The sequence below is a fragment of the Glossina fuscipes genome, unplaced genomic scaffold, assembly GCF_014805625.2.
Source record: "Glossina fuscipes isolate IAEA_lab_2018 unplaced genomic scaffold, Yale_Gfus_2 59, whole genome shotgun sequence".
In the NCBI taxonomy this organism is placed as follows: Eukaryota; Metazoa; Arthropoda; class Insecta; order Diptera; family Glossinidae; genus Glossina; species Glossina fuscipes.
In genome coordinates, this window is record NW_023998431.1 from 3,195,627 (window position 1) to 3,215,980 (window position 20,354).

Sequence of the window (20,354 nt, forward strand, 5' to 3'; positions counted from 1 at the left end):
GGTTGGGATCCGAAAAATAGATCTAGTTGGACCTTTTTACAACGTAGGTTATATAGCGCGAGGTTCAACAAATTCTATGTATTAGAAAAATATTTTTTCATTTAAAGATTTGGCAAAATAAGACGTTATACGTGGAGTGGTCGAAAAAATGGATCGGTCCAAACGATTTCCTTAAAACAAAACACGTGAGTGTACCAAATTTCATTAAAAAATATGTCGAAAACGTCGATCTGTGTGCTGAAGAGAAGAATACATGGACAGATATCAGACGGGCTGACGGATAGACAAATTGCAACGAAAACCTCTTAAGTCTCTCTGAGTGTTGCGTAGCTCCGCACAAATTTGACATGTCTCTGTACCACAAGTGGTATAAACACAAAATAAATAAATAAAAAATAAGAAAGTTACATTCGGGTGAGGCCAAGTTTTACGTGTGCGTGTGTATTATATAAGACGGTACTTGTAGAACACGGGTTCGATATTACACAATTGTCAACTGCTTTCAAGACGAGGTATCCTCAACTTTATTGCTACAGAAAAATCTTAGTTCAAATATATATAGTATAAATGAAAAAGTTTTGTATAACACGGTTTCGACACAGCGCGGTACCAATTAGTGGTGTAGCAGTAGAATCGCTTATATACAATAACTCTTCGCTTTGCCTGGGGGAGTACTTTCTGCAGGTGTGGTGACACATCCGATTGGTTTAGCAAATCTCTTCAAGAGTATCGACTATTACTTGATATAAAATTAATGTACCCATGTATGCCTGTATTTTCGCAGCAATCTCGCGACGTAACTGATCACATTCTATGACGTAACAAAAGTCAGAATTAAGAATATATCGAACAAGCGACGGGCTTATAAGGAATAGCATAGTTTCACATAAGATCAAATCTCATCTTGGGTGCACTGAACATACTTTGCCATTTTGTTTTCATTTTTCTTTTCAGGTGTCTTAAAAGCAAAGGACTTAACCAGTGTAATTTTTTTGATCTTCCTTACCTTACCATTACAAGACGTAATTTGCCATTTACGGCAATAAAGAAGAATATTCTGAAAGTATAGTTCAAAATTTCAAATATAGGCAATTATTAACTTAAATAGCAGGCATGGGCAACCGCCGGTCCGTTATGTCCGCTACGTTTGAAACTTCAAATAACTCAGTTTGTTCGCACATAGAAATGATGTAAATAGATTGTATCCGACTTCACTACCGGCTCAATTGTGCTTTTTTCTGATGCCCGCTTTCACATCGAAATTAAAATTGACCTGTTGGTGAAAAAAGTTTCCATTTGGTTTTCAAAAAAAAGGAGGAGATTGTAGTTGTCTACGGTCAAAATATTGACTTTCTCAATCTTTTAAAATTTCGAAACGAACTATCTTCGATTATCAATCTGCGTTAAATAATTTTACAACAAGTATGGTCGGTCGAGAAGTTTAACATCTTGCCACGACACTTATCGGCCAGCAACATTATACATTCATCTATCGGCAAAGGGTGGTTCAATTTCCAATGTCATGTTTTGATGCGATGATCGAACTGTAAATGGGATAGAGCCTACAGGTACGGAAAGTATGAGAGTAGATAGGCGAATGGAGAAGGATAGAAGATGGTACAATGATGATGCGTACACAATGTTATAGTAGAAAATAGAGAATTTGAATTAGAAGTAGATAGAAGAAGATATGAAGGTAATGATGCAAGAGAAAAAGAAGATAGGAAACCGAAACACGGACAGAAGAACGTAGGATAAAAACGTCAGTGCAGTAAACAAGATAGATATATTTCTATAATAAAGGTTTTTGCCTCGCCTTGATCTTATTATATGTATTTCCTAGTTGTAACTCTGCAAACTTCATTCGAGATATATTTCTATTCTTTAGCTTTGAATTGCAACTACTTCTATGCTTTATTTGTATAAGCCATACACGTGTAGTTTATTTTATTTATTTATTTATTTATTTACATATTCTTATTTTTTTTTTTTGGGTTTCGTTTACGTCAATCAATGTCGCCTTTGTAGCAACACAAAAGCGAAACAAAATAGTATCAAAAAAAGCATGTTTGCTTTAGGTCGAATCTTGGAGAGTCATCACCGCTAGCGTATATATAAAAGTCAATCAATCAACTTGATCAATTGTACATGTCGACCGACATCAAGATTAGAGCGAAGCTTTTAATAGCTCTGATGGGGTGAAGTATACTAATTTGCTACATTCCAATTTTGATAGATATTAATTTTCATTCTTGACGCGATTTATTTAAGTGTATTCGAAGAAAAGCATTTCATCTAAATTACCTAAATTAAAAAGAATCATTAAAGCCATTAAAGCCCAGAACAAGATTACTTGTGATATGAAGCCTTAACGTTGAACTAAAACGAAATCTTAATATCATTCTACGAAACCTTTTCGCGTGTTCAACGATTACAGAGGGAAATTATGCGTAAATATTTGCTTTTAAAATTGAATTAAGTTAAGAGCTTCTTTTACAACGACATTTAAGTAATCGTGTTTCCGTTATCAAGCAACAACAAATTTGAAATTTTCGATTTTGTTTGGAATTTCATATATACGGATATATTGACTAGTTTCTACCCAAATTTTTGCTACTTGAAGAAAATTAATAATCGACACATGCATTGGATTGATTCATCGATTTTTGACCATCAAAAATATATATTCACTTATATCACGTCTACTCTTTTTTCCAGAAAGAAGAGGAAAGAAGAGGAAAGTGAGCGCACTATAGCTACGATTAAAGTAGACCCTACAACGCTTGGGATTTGACCTACAACCTACTCCCCTGTTCATGGGGACGTGGGGGATGATCGCGAGTCTTCGCAGTAACTTCTCCACTCTTATATACCCTATATCTTAAACATATGGAATATCGCAAATTAAGAGAGAAATGAAATTTATACCGATATTTTGAGTAAGCATCCATCAACGTATACGATATAACTTGTAGATACACGTAAAGATACAGGATGCATATAGGATATGCAGAAAAATAGCAACGCTCGCATACACCTTGAAAATTGTTCATGTGTCTCTAATCTTACTGGCAAAGACAAACGAGCCCTAAAAATTGCTCTTAAAACGTTTACGCTTTATGGCTTGTTCAAGAGATGGCCCATTGTTTATAAGAAAATTTCAAATATCGCGCTGTAAGTACACCGTTGCAATATATTATGTAGTTATCATCAGTATTTACAAATGAAATGAGCAAATTAGCATGCGAACAAATTTGGGTAGCGGGTATAAAAATGATTTACTTGCAAATAATTAGCAATTCGTACGATTTTTCTATTTATTTTTTATTGCCTTACAATCAAGCGATTCTATAGAATGTTTGTCGATATGCATCGTATACTTAATCATTTGTAAATAGTAAAGCAAAACATTTTCTTTCTTTATATGCTTTAGCTTAATTGTAACAGATGCGAAGCATGAGATGCTTAAGAGACAGAGCGATAATAAATTAAAGTTATGCCAAATTGTGAATGAATTTAAAAAAAGTTCTTTTCTTTTTTTTTTTTTTGTTTTTTTTCTTTTCTTTTTTTGCATTATTTATAGAAAAAGGAGGTCAAATGAAAAAAAGATTTTTATACATAATTAAATGCATAAATATTTCAATAGATTTTCTTAAGTAACTTTTATAGAATTACGGTTTTCTTTTTTTATAAATTTTATATACATAGACAATTGAAATAGTATTGAGCCTAATAAGAGAACCTCAGCGTTTAGTCTCAATTATTAGTGTAAATGAGAACAACTTAACTCAATGAGTAACTGACACTTAGAGCTTAATATTTTCTAGACATGATCTTCGAATGCATTTAATATATATACATATTATTAATTATTTATTTCCTACTTAATTATTTAAAAAGAAAAAAAGAAAACAATAATAACAACATCAACAATAACAACAACAACAATAACAACAACAAACTACGAACATACTAATTAACTGCATTGCATGTTATAATTTGGGCTTGAAAATTTTCATCATCATTTAAGCTTGGCTTATTTCAAAAAAAAAAAAACAAAAGCAAACAACAAGTTTGCATTCTGCTTTTGTAGATCCACTTCATAAGCAATCTCTACGCTCTCAACTGTTTCTTTTATGCATACGAGTACGTATCTATGCATATATCGCTATAAGCACTAACAGAAAATTCAGTACCATCTGTGTACTTGGCACTTGGTCGCTTCCGAAGGTAGCGAACATCAGCAGCTATTCGTTACAATTTCCTTTCTCTTTCATCATAAAAGTATTTCACTTTTAATAAACGGTTCATTGCTTATATCATTTCATTGCTTGCAAGCTTTACAATATATTATATGTGATTTCGTGACGAGTGTAGTTAAATTGTATATATAGAAAATATATAGAATCTTCTTCAAAAATATATAAAACTTGAAATTATTTTATATTATATATCCTTTCGTCTAATAAAACTCAACATTTGATGAGGATTGGCTGAATAAAAAGCCAAAATTAATTTATAATTGTTTGGGCCTTCCTTAGATAAGATTTGTCTAAAATTTGAAAATTGACCCTTGCTTCGCATAGGACTTTATTGATTTAGGAAATAAAGCGAGCGAACGGTAATCAGACGCTGTATGTTTCTTTTATAGAAGAAAGTGAAAGAGTTTTTGTTGGAAAATCGGGTGATAACACTTGCTCGCATTGCTTCTTACATTATACTACGATCCAAAATAACGCCCAAAATTCTTGCCCAAAACTATGAAAAATTAAAACAGAACATTCCTCATTTTTTAATCGAAGATTCACAAAATAATTTTTTTAAAAAGGATTTTGTCTTTTAAACTTAAGCATTCACATCAACTCTTTTTTTGTACACGTATACTTTTCTGCTGGATCAAGCGACTGAAGTAAGCACTACAAAAAAAGGACGAACACAATTCTGGTTACAAATTCATCAAACAATTTTAATTTTGACCACCTACCGTATAACGGTAGATTGTGTGCTACAACAATAATATTATTTTTTATATTTCACTTTTTTCCGCGAATTTTTTGTTCTAGCACGAATCCCAAAACAAATTATTTGATAATTCTAATATTTTTGACTCCGTTAGTGGCTTGGGCTACTACGGGAAATACCTACATTTTATGATTATATTTTTTCTTTATTCCGTCAAAATTCAACTTGAACGCAGCATTTCGTTATTTAATGTTTATTTTGTGTTAGACCGTTCAGTTCGTAACATGCAATGAATAATGTACATCAGTAAACTTTCTAAAAGATGAACCTTCAGTATAATTTGTAATGATGATCATTAATTGATTGCGAAATTGAGTTTTATACCCAACACCGAAGGATGAGGGTTATATTCACTTTGTTAAAACGCTTGGAACGCCCAAAAGGAAGCATCAAAGACTCCACAAATTATATTATATATATTATATATATATTATATATTATATTCCCGATTCAATCATGTCCGTCTGTCTGCTAGTCTGTGTTATGTCTGTTGCAAAAATTCGCCTGGCAGACATATTGGAAGTTCTTGCACGCAGGCCGGTGTAAATCGATCGAAGGATACGCCCACAGCACCACGTAAACTGGGAACAACCCTCTTTTTCAAAGGAATAAAAAATTGCTTTTCGCCCGTTACTCATAAATTGTAAACAAAAAAATGTACAAAAATTAGAACGCATATTCTATGGACGAAGTTATAGTAAATGTGCAAAAATGGAAAACACTTGCCAATGCTGCCCCACACTATAGCGAATTAAAATTTAATTTTTTTGTTAATCCCTTTATAAGGGGCAGGGAAAAGCTTCGAAAACCCCATAAAGTATATAAATTCTTAGGCAGTTTCAAGTTTGACATGCACCTCAACATGTCCGTCTATTCGTCTGTCCATCTATCTATCTGTCCGACTTTGTATTATTTATGGTACACATTCAACCGTTAGCAAATATGAAACACAACTACTTTGCAAAAGAATTTGGAAACAACTTTCCAAGGACACGTCTTATTTACTACGCGACAAAAACTTTCATTTTGATAGTGGGAAAAATCAGCCTGCAGAGCAGCTCGTAGAGCATGGAAATTTCGTTTTTTTTACTTGCTCAGAACAACAGTGATGGGTATAAAAGATTCGGTTAAAGCCGAATATAATCTTCTTACATATTATTTCTAATTTCAATCTAAATTTTTATATACTATAATTATGGACTCAATTGGAGTACAACAATTTCAACTTTTTTGAATAAAAATGGATTGTTTGGTTTTTTGCATATGTAATAATTAATCATATTGTGCATGAATGCTTTTTAGACGATTTTTTTACGCGAATCGGTTTAGCCGTGTATGCCCGTCTGCATATGTCTCTGTGGACGTACATTGTTGATGTTCTCCTGGTCCCAAACATTAAGACATAGACTTTAAATTTGGCAGTAACATTGCAATTTCTTGCACTTAGTTAGCAAATAAATGTTACACCATGGTTCAGTTTCTTCAATCTCAGACTGATGTGCAACGAACCCACACGCGGCAGCCATGTACACAAAGTCAATGAAATAATCACTCCCTTACGCACATATAGTGCGCTACAATCTCCGGATCATTTTCTTTTCGTTTGTATGAATTTTTATTCACCCATTCACCAACACATGTTCCGCAAATAGTCCTAATTCTGGGCGGCTTATGAAGCAATATCTTTCTCAAAGTGCCCAACTTAAGCATATGAAATCTAACGGTCAAATTCCGAATCTACTTTCTACACAGCTAACCACTATTTCTCGTTAATGATATCACTTTTCTTTTACGTTCTTTCTTTCTTTCCAATGCACTATGCAAACTTGCACGCTTATATTTAATAATAATTAAAAAGCAAATGTTCTGCCAAACACAACAATAAAATTTAAATACAACATATAAAAAATCCTCAATAATAATAACAATACAGATAATCTTAGCGGAGACAAATTTTGTGGAAAGTGAAGACATTCACTAGCGTCAACAAATAAACCTAGGAATTTAATTTTAACCAATTATCTAAATTAATCGTCAATTTTATTAAGGCCCAAACAATGAACCCTTTGAATAAGGGTGAATAAAGTCATTAAGATTTCGTGCTTTATTGGAGTATGCTCCAACATAACCCCAAAGCAAAAAAATCCAATAGCCTTATATCGCGTGATTTTTGTGCCATTTTTGGAGATTAAACGGTCGTTGAACTTTTCGCCTAATTATTTTCATACACGTACAAGTCCTTTAGAAATATCATATGTGTTTCCTTTACATTAAAGAGGCATTTGCAGTCATTTAACCAGACATTGGCTTCATACCGCGTGCACGACATGTAGCTATGGATGCATTATTTGACTTATTTAAAGAAAACCTATATCCTGTACAGCTATGTACGTCCCCTCTGCCAGGCCGATGGTGGAGATTATTTCGGGGGCTTCTGATCCTCGTAGGACCAGAAATAAAAGAGGGAAAGTAATGAAAGAAGAAGTAATAAAAGCTTCTGGTAGGACTTTGCATTATATGATCTGAGACTCGGCATGGGATAAAATCTGCAGAAATGAGGAACTAGTCAATACAATGCATATGAATATTGTATTCTCACTGGGTGGAAAAAGACTATCCCGATCAGTTTCGTTTAATAAGGAAAACGATATCGTTTGGAAAAATGTGAGTAAAGCTCAAACCGAGTTCACACAACAATAGCAAAGTAGAGAAAGGTGAAAATGGGTTTCCACCAAAATGCTATAGCAGAAAGCAGAGTAGCCTCTGGTAAGACTAGTAGAGCCAAATACGGCTTACACCCCAATCAGTCAGTATCGGTCAAAATTCAACATGGATAAAACAGTCAAAGATTTAAGTAGAGTTACCCAAGCACCATCCAATTGCAGAAAATATAATGCAACCGAGTTAACTGATATAAGCACGATAAACAGTTTTAATAATAGTAACATTAAGTTTTCTTTTAAATTCAGTCATCAATGTGTTTTCGTGCTAGCATTACTCTTTTTTCTTCTTTAGAAGGATTTTTAAATCATTTTCCAATACCATTTCTGTTATTAAGCGCCACATTACTTCTACCTGCCGTCTCTGCACGCACCGAGTGTTTCATTTTCGTACCTCCTCCAGCTTCGGATTCTCCGGTTCTTCCAATTTTTTTTCGATTTATATTCGACTGTTTTCGTCCGGAAAGTACTCCACCTCTTTAAGATGCCTTTTAATACTTTTCAATATTGTGTTGTTAGCATTTTGTTGACCGCAAACATGAAGGTGGTGTTTCAACTGTAAGGAAGCGTTCTTGCTTTCTTACTAAGAACGAATCCGTCCGCCCCAAGGTACTCACCGTCCGCAACCAGTCAGTCCGATCTGTCCGTGCACGTTCGTTTGGGTTAATAAAAACATGCACAACCTCCTCCACCATAAGCATAAGTAGAAGACAATATGTATAAAAGCGTCAGATCAAAACTATGTATAAAAGCATAAATATAAGAAACTATGCACAAAGCCTTAGAACCCAACCGGCATGAAAGCACATATATAAGAAATTCTGTACAAACCTGTATAAAACCTGCATAAAAGCATGAATACAAGAAATTATGTTCAAACCTGTACAAAAGCACGAATACAAGAAATTATGTTCAAACCGATATAAAAGTATAAATATAAGAAATTATGTACAAAGCCTTAGAACCCAACCTGTATAAAAACATAAGTATGAGAACACGCCGAGAGCACCCGACTTATACAAATCAGTAAGATCGGATCGGTACGAAATCAGTAGGATACATGTACACTCATAAGAGCACAAACATACACAGAAGCTACAGGAGCATTGCACAAATGTATAGCACCGTTAGGGCACATGAAATCTCCAGACAACGTATCGCACCGTTAGGGCAAACAAAACACACAGAAATGAGCGTAGGTAGGAAAATAAGGAATAAGTATGTACATGCAAAACGAATAGACTTTAGCAAAAGTCTCTATGCCGTAAAATGTATAAACACATTGCACAGAGAGTATAGTAATGTTAGAGCATATGCAATCTTCAAAGCGGGTAGGTCAAACAAAGCGCACAGAAATGAACGTAGGTAGGAAAATAAGGTAATCATATACAAGCATGCAAAATGCATAGACTTTAGCACTACACAAACGTCACTATGCTGTAAAAAGCAAAGGGTATAAACTGCAGAAACATCGCATAGCACCGTTAGGTCAGATGAGACAATAGAATACGCACACAAATAGGAAATGCATATAGTAATTCAGTAGAAAATCTGGACAACAGATGATCATACAAAGCATACAGGAATGAACACTCAGGTACAAAACGACATAACACATATGAACATATGAGGTTGTGACAGCAACCAACCTCAGTTAAGCACATGTATAAGTAGAATACCACAACACACGTAAATGCATGCAACCGAGGACATGTTGGAACGGAACAAACGAGCCAGACCCCAGCTATAAAAGAGCAGCTCATCACACAGAATCTTTCAATTTGGTGCCATAGCTGCCTAAGGTAAGTGCTCGCGGACAATTTAACAAATCGACTTCTATAAAGAGTTTTGACTTTACGGATAGGGGGTGACAGGTGTGGTTTCGCGTCATCTCTGAATGACTAATAGGGCTACCGACCACCACGGATAGGGGATGACAGGTGTAGCTTCGCCGTCATCCCTGAAGGACCAAGGAACATTGTTTTTTTAATTATTAGACTTACATACAAATAAGCAGCTCGAGACAAACCGTGGGCATAGAGAACCAAGGCAGCTATGACACCTGCAACGCATCTGGTCTTTTCTTGTAGTGTCCCGCGACATTGAAAACAAAACGAAAAAAAAGCAAGCTCTAACTTCGTGCGTGGAAAACAAAACGGTAATAGCGCGACAAGTCGGGTCACTTCGCTGGTTCCTGTCCTAGCCAGCCTCTACACAACGCTGTACCCCGTTTAAAATTCAATAAAAGGAAATTGTAAACCATTCCTCCCGAAGGAGCAGAATATTTCATTCTACATAAATTTTCTTGCAACGAACCTCGGATTGACTGAGTTCCACCCCGGCCAAGAAGACTCGTTACACAACCTTTGCAGCATTATTGAAAGTTCTTGCGCGCAGACTGCTATTGAAAATGGGATACCCATCTTCAGGGTTTCTTAATTTTATAAAGCATTTAATTTCAATTTCGCATCGTCTTTGGATGAATTTTTTATATCATCACTACCGACGCCAACGTTCGACATATTTATTAATCGCCGCAGTTACGTTGTCATTGCTGTCAACAGTGGCCGTAGACTCGTCAACAGGCTCTGTGACGGATGATGCCGATAGAATAGCAGCTAATTGTTACTCGTCATCTGAGGCACGAATTATAACCCATGTATTTCGTTCAACACGTTCATTTCATTATCCTAAAGTTTGACTTTTTCATCTGCATTTATTTACTTGTTGCTAATAAATTAATTTTTTATCATCTACTCTTACACCCACCATCGCAGGACAATGGTATCCTCATTTTGTCAAAGTACTTGCAAAACCCGCAAGGAAGTTTCAAAAAGCTCATTAGTTGGGTACATTCTCAATCAGTATCAAACATTTTATGTCATGGCATCTCGGTCTTTCCGTCTCTGCAGATTTTTGTGGTGAACGTTTTTCTATTCACAACAATTCAAATATCGGCCTGAATTTGGCAACAACTGCGAAAGTTCTTCAGCATAGGTTGGCGTAGAAATTGATGAAATCGCTCAAAGGACACGACCACAATACAACTTGAACTGAGAAGAATCCTTGTGTTGTCAAAACCCGGAACATTGAGTTTTTTGGTCGATACTCATATTGTCCAGGGCTGATACAATAACTGTAGTAAAACGGAAAAAAATCGACCACTTCGCCCAATGTTATATATTATCCAAATTTTGTTTTTATGTTTCTTAAAGGCAAAGAAGATTTTACCTATTTGCACCGTAGTTTTCTTTTTTATGTAATGTTATGTTTTCATCTTACTTAGCCTTTTATTTTTAATAGAGAACAAACATTTTTAATCTAGAACAAACTTTTACGTAACGTTGATTATTTTCTTCAAGATAAATTTTTGATAAATGCGAAAACTAAAGCAATGCAGAAATTTAGGCTCGTATCCATCTATCAGTTGTCATTTTCAAAAAAATGCATATATACTTCCTATTTAAGGAAAGTATTCGCACCACAAGTTACGTATCGCGGAATATATAGTGCAGGACATTTGAATTAATCAATGCACAAGTCTAACAAATTATTGTTACTAATTTGTACTGCATGTAAGAGTTCTTCTCGTTAGCGCGCTTGTTCGATGCATAAATTAATTAATTAATTAAGGATTGCTAAGGTAATCTATTATAGTAATAGCCTAGCAGAGCAGCCATTCGCTTGTTTATATATTGGGAATAGTTAGTTATCAGTTTCAATGCGTATTAACTTTTCGTGAACAAATTAAAGTTATAATTCGGTTTTAATTTAAATGGACTTTAATTAAGTTTTGGCAGAACTTTAATTTTTTCATGTAATACTGCTTTCAAAAAGGGAATTAGAAAACATTTAAGCAAGGGAAGCCAAGTCAACTCAAGTTCTATTGATACTTATTCCAAGTTTCTACCACAAACTGAATCATAGCAAACGGATATGTAATTAAAAGCCTATTTCTGACAATTTAACTTACTCCTATGTTAAAGCACTACGTCGAGAAAAATATATACGCAGAGTCAATCGTTCTATACTTTTTCCTTTTTTTGCTTTATATTGTGCTCTATGGAAAAAAAAAAAATTGCAACAACGCTCAAAGTAAATTTCAACGACAACTTAAGCAATTTGTCTATATATTATAATATAATATTTTTTGTAATTTTTCAACTTTTATTTCAAATTTATTTTTTAGATTTATCAACTAATTTGCTTGCTTTCGCTAGCGCGGGCATATTATGACATTTGCGGAAAATGGCAACAACGAAACTACAATTCATAGTTGCAAAAATGAGCATTTAATTTTAACATAGCATACAAATATGCCACCTACGCAAAGTTGATAAAAATATATTGTAAAAGTTTTAGAGATTTTCGATGTCTTGGGTCAGATATAGACGAGAAACTTAAATGACTTAAAGACAAACATTCTAATGAGAGTTATAATTTAATGCGATTTTTTGCTCCTTTCGCTATTTTTTTTTTCTACTCCACATTTTCTACAACTAAAAAGGCCTATATAAATATATTCCATTACTAATCAGCTGATATTTATTTATTTACTTAGAGACGCCGCAAAAACAAAATGCGATTTTATTTAAACCTTTGGCAAATGTTAAAAGAAAAACGATGCGCCTTATTTAAATAATACATCAAGAACAAATATTTTTAAAAACAATTTCAATGGCTTAATTTATAAAAGCGACTAATTGAGTGGGTACAAAAAGTTATTAAACGCCATTGTCGGCGGTTGTTTAGTAGGCTTACAATGTGGCCAGCAGCATTAACACGCCTATTAAAGAGAAGACTTGTTTACATCGTATTTATTTCATTGATTTTCACCTATTTATTAGTGAAGTTAGTTAATCAAGTAAGTAAGAGTAAAGTATATACGCCTTTCTTAATTTTTTTTTGTTTCTTTGTGGTGTCTTTTTTTTTCTCTTTCAAGAAACATCATTTGCGCCTATTAAAAATCAAAGACTTTAGTGTTCATCGTACCAAACCATTAATATGGCGTACTTTACAAGAACATTTGCTGACCGATGAACCTTCTAATCGTACAAATCCTCCAGACATTACTTGCCGTAACTCTCTGCAAGGCAAAGAATTGTTGGTGGATGATCGGGGTTTTGTTTGTAATCGTGAACATATCTTACAGAATGGTTGTTGCAACGTCGAATTACCGGAAACTCTTTATTACACATGTGAAACATGTAACAATAGTTCCCACTGCTGTAGCATCTACGAATATTGCGTATCATGTTGTTTGCATCCGGAAAAACGTCCATTGCTTGAGTTAGCATTGCAAGCCGTTAATGGTCGACAATTAACGGTTTTTGCTCAAGTATTAGACCAATTTGAATTATGTTTGGTTAAATGCCGCACTAATTCGCATTCAGTGGAACATGAGAATCGTTATCGCGACGGTAAAGTGCAATATTGTTACGGCCCCACTGAAGCCCACGAATCTCAAAAAGAAGTATTGGGTATTCCAGCATAAATAAACGGCCCCAATTAGCGGTTTGTAAAACATAATTTAAGGTGGTTTTTTGCTTTCCTGCATTAGTGATATCTTCTATACAAAAAACGAGGATTTTAAAGCCTCATAAAATATTACTCCTAAGTTTAAAATAAAAGCATTGTGAAATATATTTTTATAAAATAAATAAATAATAGTTAAGAAATATTTTTTATAGTGGTTCCTTAAACGTTTTGTCGTGATCGACGCCATAACATATCTCGCTATTTTTAACGTAAGCCCAAGCCATTCGACGTGTAGTCCAATAAACGCCCACTTGCCCGTTTGAACCAATAGTTATCGCTCCTCCCGTGCCAAGCAAACGCTTTGTCATTTCTTTGCAGGCTTCTTCAGTGGCCGCTTGCGCCGTTTTGCATTCATAATGTATTTTCGCCATGATTTTTTGGGCCAAATTAAAACGCATTATAGTTTCACCATGGCCAGTTGCAGAGACACCACCGACTAGGTTATCAGCATAAGTGCCGCAACCCAATAAAGACGAATCACCTATTCGCCCTAACATTTTACCAGTAATTCCTCCAGTGGAGGTAGCCGCTGCTATGTTTCCTTCAATGTCTATAGCAACCGCACCTACCGTACCCGAACCTTCGGGTGGATCTTTCTTTATGGATCCAACATCTATTTCGCTGGGCGTAAAAGCCATATCCGAACATCTAACATGGCGTTCTTGATGCTTTTGCCAAGTCATTTGAGCACTTTCAGTGACCAAGGAATTCTCTGAAATATTTTTATAAAACAGCTTTTAAGTAATTAAGATGTCTCCTCCTTTCTTACCGGCTAATTGTTCATATCCTTGATTGAAAGCAAATTTTTGGGCGGCTTCGCCAGCCAAAAATACGTGCCTGGTTTTATGCATAATGCAACGAGCTACTGAGACGGGATGAATAATATCATGTAAAAGAGCTACACAACCCGCTCGCAATTCGCTACCGTCCATAATGCTGGCCTCCACCTCGACCTTACCCGCTACATTTAAACAGGAACCGTAGCCGGCATTAAAACTCTCGTCGCATTCCATGATTCGAACGGCAGCCTCAACTGCATCCAACGCACTACTTTTAGATATGTCTTTAGTTACTAACAAATGCTTTACAGCCACACGGAGTGCTTGTTTCATACCGTCCACTTTCTTTGGAGCTAGTGTATCACTAATACCCCCGGCCCCGCCATGCACCAGTAAAATTGGTTTTATTGCCAATTTACCAGCCATCGATAAATTTCTCTTTAATAAATAGCGATATCCTAACGTGTAAGCAGTCATTTATGGAAAATATAAACTTTAATTTTCATTTTTCCCATCTGTACGCCTTCGAACAGCTGATTACCTTGGTTTTGTGTCTTTCTATGCCCTGTTTTCATTTTGAGGGTGCATTGTTTGGTTAAAAGAAACATAATGGACCTGTCATAAAATCAATATATTTTTATAAAGAAATATTAAAAAAAGCTATAATCTTTTTTATAATTGCTCTTTAAACTGTTTGCCGTGATCAATGCCATAGAATATTTCGCCATTTTTAACATAAGCCCAACCCATTCTATGTGAAGTCCAATATATTCCTAACCGGCCATGCGCGTCGATTGTTATCGCCCCTCCTGTGCCAGTCAAACGTTCCGTCATTTCTTTGCAAGCCTCCTCAGTGGCTATTTGTGCGGTCTTTCCTTCGTAACGTATTTTAGACATAATTTTTTGTGCCAAATTGAAACGCATTATAGTTTCTCCATGACCGGTTGTAGAAACACCGCCTTGCAAATTATCGGCGTATGTGCCACAACCCAAAAGAGGAGTGTCACCGATACGACCAGATACTTTGCCAGTAATACCACCGGTAGAAGTAGCCGCTGCTATATTACCGTTGCAATCAATAGCTACCGCACCAACCGTACCTGGCTCTTGTTCACCGCTATCTTGCTTGACATCCAGCTCAGTGCGGGCGAAAGTGGTATCCAAGCCGCTGGCTTGGCGTTCTTTAAATTCTTCCAAGGCCAAACGAGCATCTTCAGTGATTAAGGAATTCTCTGAAAATTTTGATCTTAAAATAAAACCTTCAAATTATTTTATAGTTACTTTCACGAATACCTGGCAATTGTTCAAAACCATGTTCTAAAGCAAATTTTTGTGCTGCCTCTCCTCCTAAAAACGTATGTTTTGTATTTTGCATAACGCAGCGCGCAACAGATATGGGATGCATAATATCGTGCAATAGGGTTACACAACCTGCCTTTAATTCACTACCCTCCATAATACTAGCTTCCACTTCCGCTTTGCCCTCGAAGTTTAAACAGGCACCGTAACCAGCATTAAAATTTCCATCACTTTCCATGACTCCTACAGCAGCTTCTACTGCATCTAAAGCGCTGCCTTCACTTAGATCATTATTAGGTATTAAATGCTTAATACCGACACGTAAAGCTTGTTTCATACCAGTGAGTTTTCCCGGGCATCGAGCATCGGTTATGTTACCAGCACCACCGTGCACAAGCAAAATTGGCTCCATCGGCGTTGAAACTGTTCCGCTTATCAAGTGCCGATATACTCCGTACAAAATCTTTTATTTTGTTTTTAATTACTTACGATTCGAATAACGATTAGATTAACTTCAATAAGTTCATAGATTTATGAACAAAGACTAATGCATAACTAATGCAACGTTATTGCATATCGTCGTTGATATGGAATGCTTTTTATATATTTTCTAATATTTAAAAATATCTTAAAAGTCACTTATTTACAATAGTACAACAATATATATGAGGTTGGATGTGCCGTATTGAAGCAAGATAGCGAGTATCGTATACTGTGTAGATTAGAAACAATATTTCTGTTTTTGACCGTATCGAATACTTTCGCTGCCATTTGATAGAATTGCCATAGGCCGACTGTGATTAACAACAGAGATTTTTGTCTCTGTCTAACAAATATTAAGCCTAATAATAGAATTAATGCATTTGAGGCCACAGTGAAAAAATGAAATGCATATTTGAACTCTAATCTCCTTTTAGAAGTTAACCAAAGTTCGTAAACAAGTTCTAGCACAATACCACTGGCAGTATGCTTTTTATATGTACGTACATGACGTAGATCTTCTTGAGCTTATACTAAATATTTTTGTATTTTCGCAAATAAATATGCGGAATTTATATAAAATCTACACATCTTTTTTTTTTTTTTGCCATTTTCAACATTTAGTGCTGATGGCACGTACTTTGTACGTACTACTAACTCCATAACTAACGCTTAAAAAAGTCGTCGTTTTTGATAAGCGGAAAAGTATGCTTTTACTTGTAAAATTAACTAACAGTTTACATAGATATTCGATAAGCGACAAAAACATAACTCCTCACAATATTTACTTCATGTCTATTACACATAGTTAGGAATTTTGCTATTTGAAGCTAATTAATCAACTAACAACTGTGCTCCTAATATTAACTTTAATACTTTTTTTAAGATTAGTAATGTTTAATATTATCGCCGAACAAAAGATGCAAGAACATTATAGTCGGGCAAAGCTGACAATAAGATACCCTACATCATTTCAGTCATTTTGGTACTGATACATAAAAAATTACATATTACTTTCATGCAAAGGTGTACTTTTCATGAAAGCCCCAGCATTGAAGGATTCCCGAGACATCGCATAACACGATTTACATATTGCAAACTTAATTTGTTTCCTCAAAAATTTTATTATTTTTTCATTTCCATCATGGAAAACTAGAAATTAGATTTTCTCTCCATATAAGGGCATGATTTTCATGATAACCTCTGCATATGTTACGGTTTAAAAACTAGATCTATTTGATCCAAATTCCCTACCATAAAATTGTTTGGTAAATTGCTGCTATGGATCAATTTTCATCATAAAATATTAAAAATTAATCCTCTTTTCGAAGGAATTGCTATTCAGAAGAAATCCTATATAGAGTGGAGTCCAAGAAACAGACGCATGTGGCTCAAATTTCGCCCCCCTAATTTTTATGACAAATTGCAACCATAAAGAAATTCTAATCATAAAACACCAACAGTTGGACCTTTCAGCGTTTGCATTCCCTAAGACTCCTTATATGCGATGGTATCAACAAAATACATCTGCATGGTCCAAATTCGGTAAGGTTGCTTTCTTCGTTAGTTTACTGTTATGAACTAATTTTCACCATAAAATACCCTTTTACGATAAAAATGTTTAGTTTTTGGGGGCACGATTATATGAGAGAGGGTTCAAAGAATTACCCCAGGCGAACGAAACTTTTTCAATCAATTTAGAATGCCGAAATACTATTACTCAGCGACTTATGTCGAGAAATTTCAGTCTTTTTAAAAGAAGACGTTATATGCGGAGTGATCGGAAAAGTCGCCTGATCCCAATCATTTTCAGTAGCGTTCGCCCTTGGGCACGTCATCAAAATATCCCAAAAATTGCGAACTGTAGATTGGGCACCAAAATACATGAACAGACATCAGGCAGACAAATCAGTATAACAAAATGTAGATCTATCCTAAGTCATTCTGCGCGTTACATACATCCGCACAAACTTAATATATTCTGTATCATTCCTGACACAGATTATAAATAGACGCGTGTATTTTAATAGAGAAAGAGCTTACGAGAAGACTTGTAATTCGTTTATTCTTTAATAAATATAAATAATTAAATTTTTTCGAATTCTAGTTTTCGAGATATACCAATAGCCAGTAGTGAAAACCAAGACAGGCATTGGAAACACTTTTCGATCGATTAAGAAGACAAACTTAGAACATAAACATGAGCTAACCTAAAATACATCCATAACAAAATGCATCACAAAAAAAAAAAAAAAATTGTGGAGGTTTCGAAAAAATAAAAACTTGCAATTAACTTACATAAATATTTTTCGAGACCATTAGAGATTTCAGTTTTAAAAATCGTTCTAATCGATTTATTACTACGGCCACAATTAAAGAAAAACTTTCTCATTGATTTTAGTAATTTTTTTTTTTTCTTTTTTTTTGCTTGGTTATAAGAATAGATCAGATCTTTTGACCATGAGACCACTACATCCAGGAGAGTGTTCAGTTTTCATTATTTGGTGATTTTTGCCCGTTGTGAGCGATATCGACAGCATATGCTGATGTATAGAATAATCCGACAAAGAATTTAAAGAAAAACATGAATTTATACCCATCAACAACATATGTTCGGTTCAGGCACAATTGTCTATGAATCAGAGACCAAATAGGCTCTACGTATGTATACTTCCATCCGTCTACCTCGATTTATGCATTCTCTGTTACTAAGTAATTGGGGACCGTTCACAAAATTGCACTCTGGTCTTTTGGATTATGAGAGTGAGATCACGACAAATAATTCGATGTCTAAGCGATAAATAATCATAAAAAATGTAGGGAAAATGTATTTAGATTGCTATTACACGCTACACCACTTGCCGTAAAGGTGTATTAATTATGTGTGAATATGTGCAATATCCCGAAAGATTAGCCCAGTCTTCTTATACACTAATCGATTCGACATCATATTCTTAATCGATCAGAGAATATTTCCTTTGGTTGTCTAATATCCGTCTACGTATTGCTGTACGCAATCTACAGGTTGCAGTTTCCAAGATACTTTGTTGAAATATGCTATAATAATATGCAACGGGCCCAAGGACACACTTTATTGAGAATGAATTTGAATCCGACATTCTTACGACCACTATCGATGTGCTATACATATGCTCATTTTCAAAAAAGCGCCAAAACAGCCGAATTTGTCGTGTCATGATCTTCCTTCGTGCTAAAATTTGCACCATAATATAACATATTCGAGAATGTCACGTTGTTATCGATTAAGCTCCGTATTTTCTCTGCGAATTGAACACTGATAAGGTTTTCAAAAGTGTTTTTTTATCATTTTCGCATTATCCGTCTCAATATTCAAATCGCCCAAATTGCTGCGTTGCCCATAGGCATGTTTGTAAGTTTCAACTACACGATGCCAGTAAATGTCTTGATTGTCAGTGTATAAACCGCTCATAACATTTAAAATAAAAACTAACACGGCACCGCGCGACGGCAATGTAGTAGAGCTTATACCCACCAATTATATCGGCCTCGACATAATTTTTTGCGAATTGAACTCTGAAGGGGTAACGACATATTTGTGAAACTTTTTTGGAAATCATTATCATTAGTTTCTTTTTTTTACTTCTACTAACTTGTAATTCATTAAATCTCTTTCAGTTATAATTCCGCCCATATTTTGCATAACTTTTATTAGCAGTTTATCAGTTTTACCGCCACCATATATTTCGTCCGCCCCATTATTGGCAATTCTTTCTAAAGTCATGGCCAGTGTAGGTCTTCTCAGGACATCGCCTTCTTTGCATAGACTGTTATCCGACTTGACAAACAGCTCTGTCAAGGAAGGTTCATTTCGTATTTCTTTCTCTTTCGATTTTAGAGCAGCCGCTAAAAATTTCGATAATATATGATCTTCTTTACACAATCTAATCGTCGGCTGAAACAATGATTTCTAAGGTAAACGGCCATAGCGTTGTTGTAGCTCCCAATAGCCTAACATTTCACCTCGAACTGCAACGGCTCGAGTGCCTACAATAACGTGAATAAAATTTTAAGCAAAAATGCGAATAATGTTAAATAGTAGAGCACGCTTACCGACTATCGATGATCTTCCAATAAACCTGTTTTTGTGTGCGGCAGCAGGAGCCGATTCTCGAGCGATTGCAGTCTCAATTCTTTTATGTAATTTTGTGTAAACGGTGGTCGGAAAACCGCCACCAATACCCATGCCATGGGATACAATAACACCTTCACATAACAGTGTAGCGATGGCGGCATCTACGGCGGTGCCTCCATCGCATAACATTTCACGGCGAATATCAGCACATCCGAGACGATTTGAAACAATGGCTCCAGCCAAGCTTCGCTGTTTTAATTTTAAACCAAGAGCCTTAGCTAAAACTAATATCAAAAAGATACGACATTATTATGACACCGATTATAAGCTTTGATGTCTATTCATTTTTAAAAAAATTTCAAATACATAGGAAAAAAAGTAAACGAAAATTGGAAAAATTCA

The 20,354-nt window shown here is 35.1% G+C and overlaps 3 protein-coding genes and 1 pseudogene across 5 annotated transcripts; 1 reads left to right on the forward strand and 3 right to left on the reverse strand.

Annotated features, from left to right (window-relative positions):
* Positions 1-12,382: 12,382 nt before the first annotated feature.
* Positions 12,383-13,382, forward strand: LOC119637458 (SREBP regulating gene protein). The gene is made up of 2 exons (XM_038033476.1): positions 12,383-12,606; positions 12,685-13,382. The coding sequence occupies exons 1-2, from the start codon at positions 12,505-12,507 to the stop codon at positions 13,234-13,236; spliced, it is 654 nt and encodes a 217-aa protein (XP_037889404.1). The 5' UTR covers positions 12,383-12,504; the 3' UTR covers positions 13,237-13,382.
* Positions 13,383-13,426: 44 nt separating this feature from the next.
* Positions 13,427-14,607, reverse strand: LOC119637312 (probable isoaspartyl peptidase/L-asparaginase GA20639). 2 transcript variants are annotated; one of them, XM_038033258.1, is made up of 3 exons: positions 14,601-14,607; positions 14,050-14,517; positions 13,427-13,992 (listed from the first exon to the last, which is right to left on the reverse strand). In XM_038033258.1, exons 2-3 carry the CDS (start codon positions 14,483-14,485, stop codon positions 13,427-13,429), a joined length of 1,002 nt encoding a protein of 333 aa, XP_037889186.1. In that variant the 5' UTR covers positions 14,486-14,517; positions 14,601-14,607. The 2 variants fall into 2 exon arrangements, with proteins under 2 accessions (XP_037889186.1, XP_037889184.1); XM_038033256.1 differs by lacking the exon at positions 14,601-14,607 and having other exon boundaries at positions 14,050-14,545.
* A 35-nt stretch (positions 14,608-14,642) lies between these two features.
* Positions 14,643-16,058, reverse strand: LOC119637313 (probable isoaspartyl peptidase/L-asparaginase CG7860). 2 transcript variants are annotated; one of them, XM_038033260.1, is made up of 3 exons: positions 15,698-16,058; positions 15,353-15,634; positions 14,643-15,291 (listed from the first exon to the last, which is right to left on the reverse strand). In XM_038033260.1, the coding sequence occupies exons 1-3, from the start codon at positions 15,768-15,770 to the stop codon at positions 14,732-14,734; spliced, it is 915 nt and encodes a 304-aa protein (XP_037889188.1). In that variant the 5' UTR covers positions 15,771-16,058; the 3' UTR covers positions 14,643-14,731. The 2 variants fall into 2 exon arrangements, with proteins under 2 accessions (XP_037889188.1, XP_037889187.1); XM_038033259.1 differs by having other exon boundaries at positions 15,353-16,058.
* A 2,939-nt stretch (positions 16,059-18,997) lies between these two features.
* On the reverse strand, positions 18,998-20,297 carry LOC119637431 (annotated as a pseudogene).
* Positions 20,298-20,354: the final 57 nt, after the last annotated feature.

Bases quoted from the DNA above. Each gene is read 5' to 3' on its own strand.
- LOC119637458 (XM_038033476.1), top strand. From the start codon at position 12,505: ATGTGGCCAGCAGCATTAACACGCCTATTAAAGAGAAGACTTGTTTAC. The intron at 12,607-12,684 runs GTAAGTAAGAGT...TTCTCTTTCAAG, and splicing joins TAGTGAAGTTAGTTAATCAA to AAACATCATTTGCGCCTATT.
- LOC119637313 (XM_038033259.1), bottom strand. From the start codon at position 15,770: ATGGAGCCAATTTTGCTTGTGCACGGTGGTGCTGGTAACATAACCGAT. The intron at 15,292-15,352 runs GTATTCGTGAAA...CAAAATTTTCAG, and splicing joins TGGTTTTGAACAATTGCCAG to AGAATTCCTTAATCACTGAA.
- LOC119637312 (XM_038033256.1), bottom strand. From the start codon at position 14,536: ATGACTGCTTACACGTTAGGATATCGCTATTTATTAAAGAGAAATTTA. The intron at 13,993-14,049 runs GTAAGAAAGGAG...AAAATATTTCAG, and splicing joins AGGATATGAACAATTAGCCG to AGAATTCCTTGGTCACTGAA.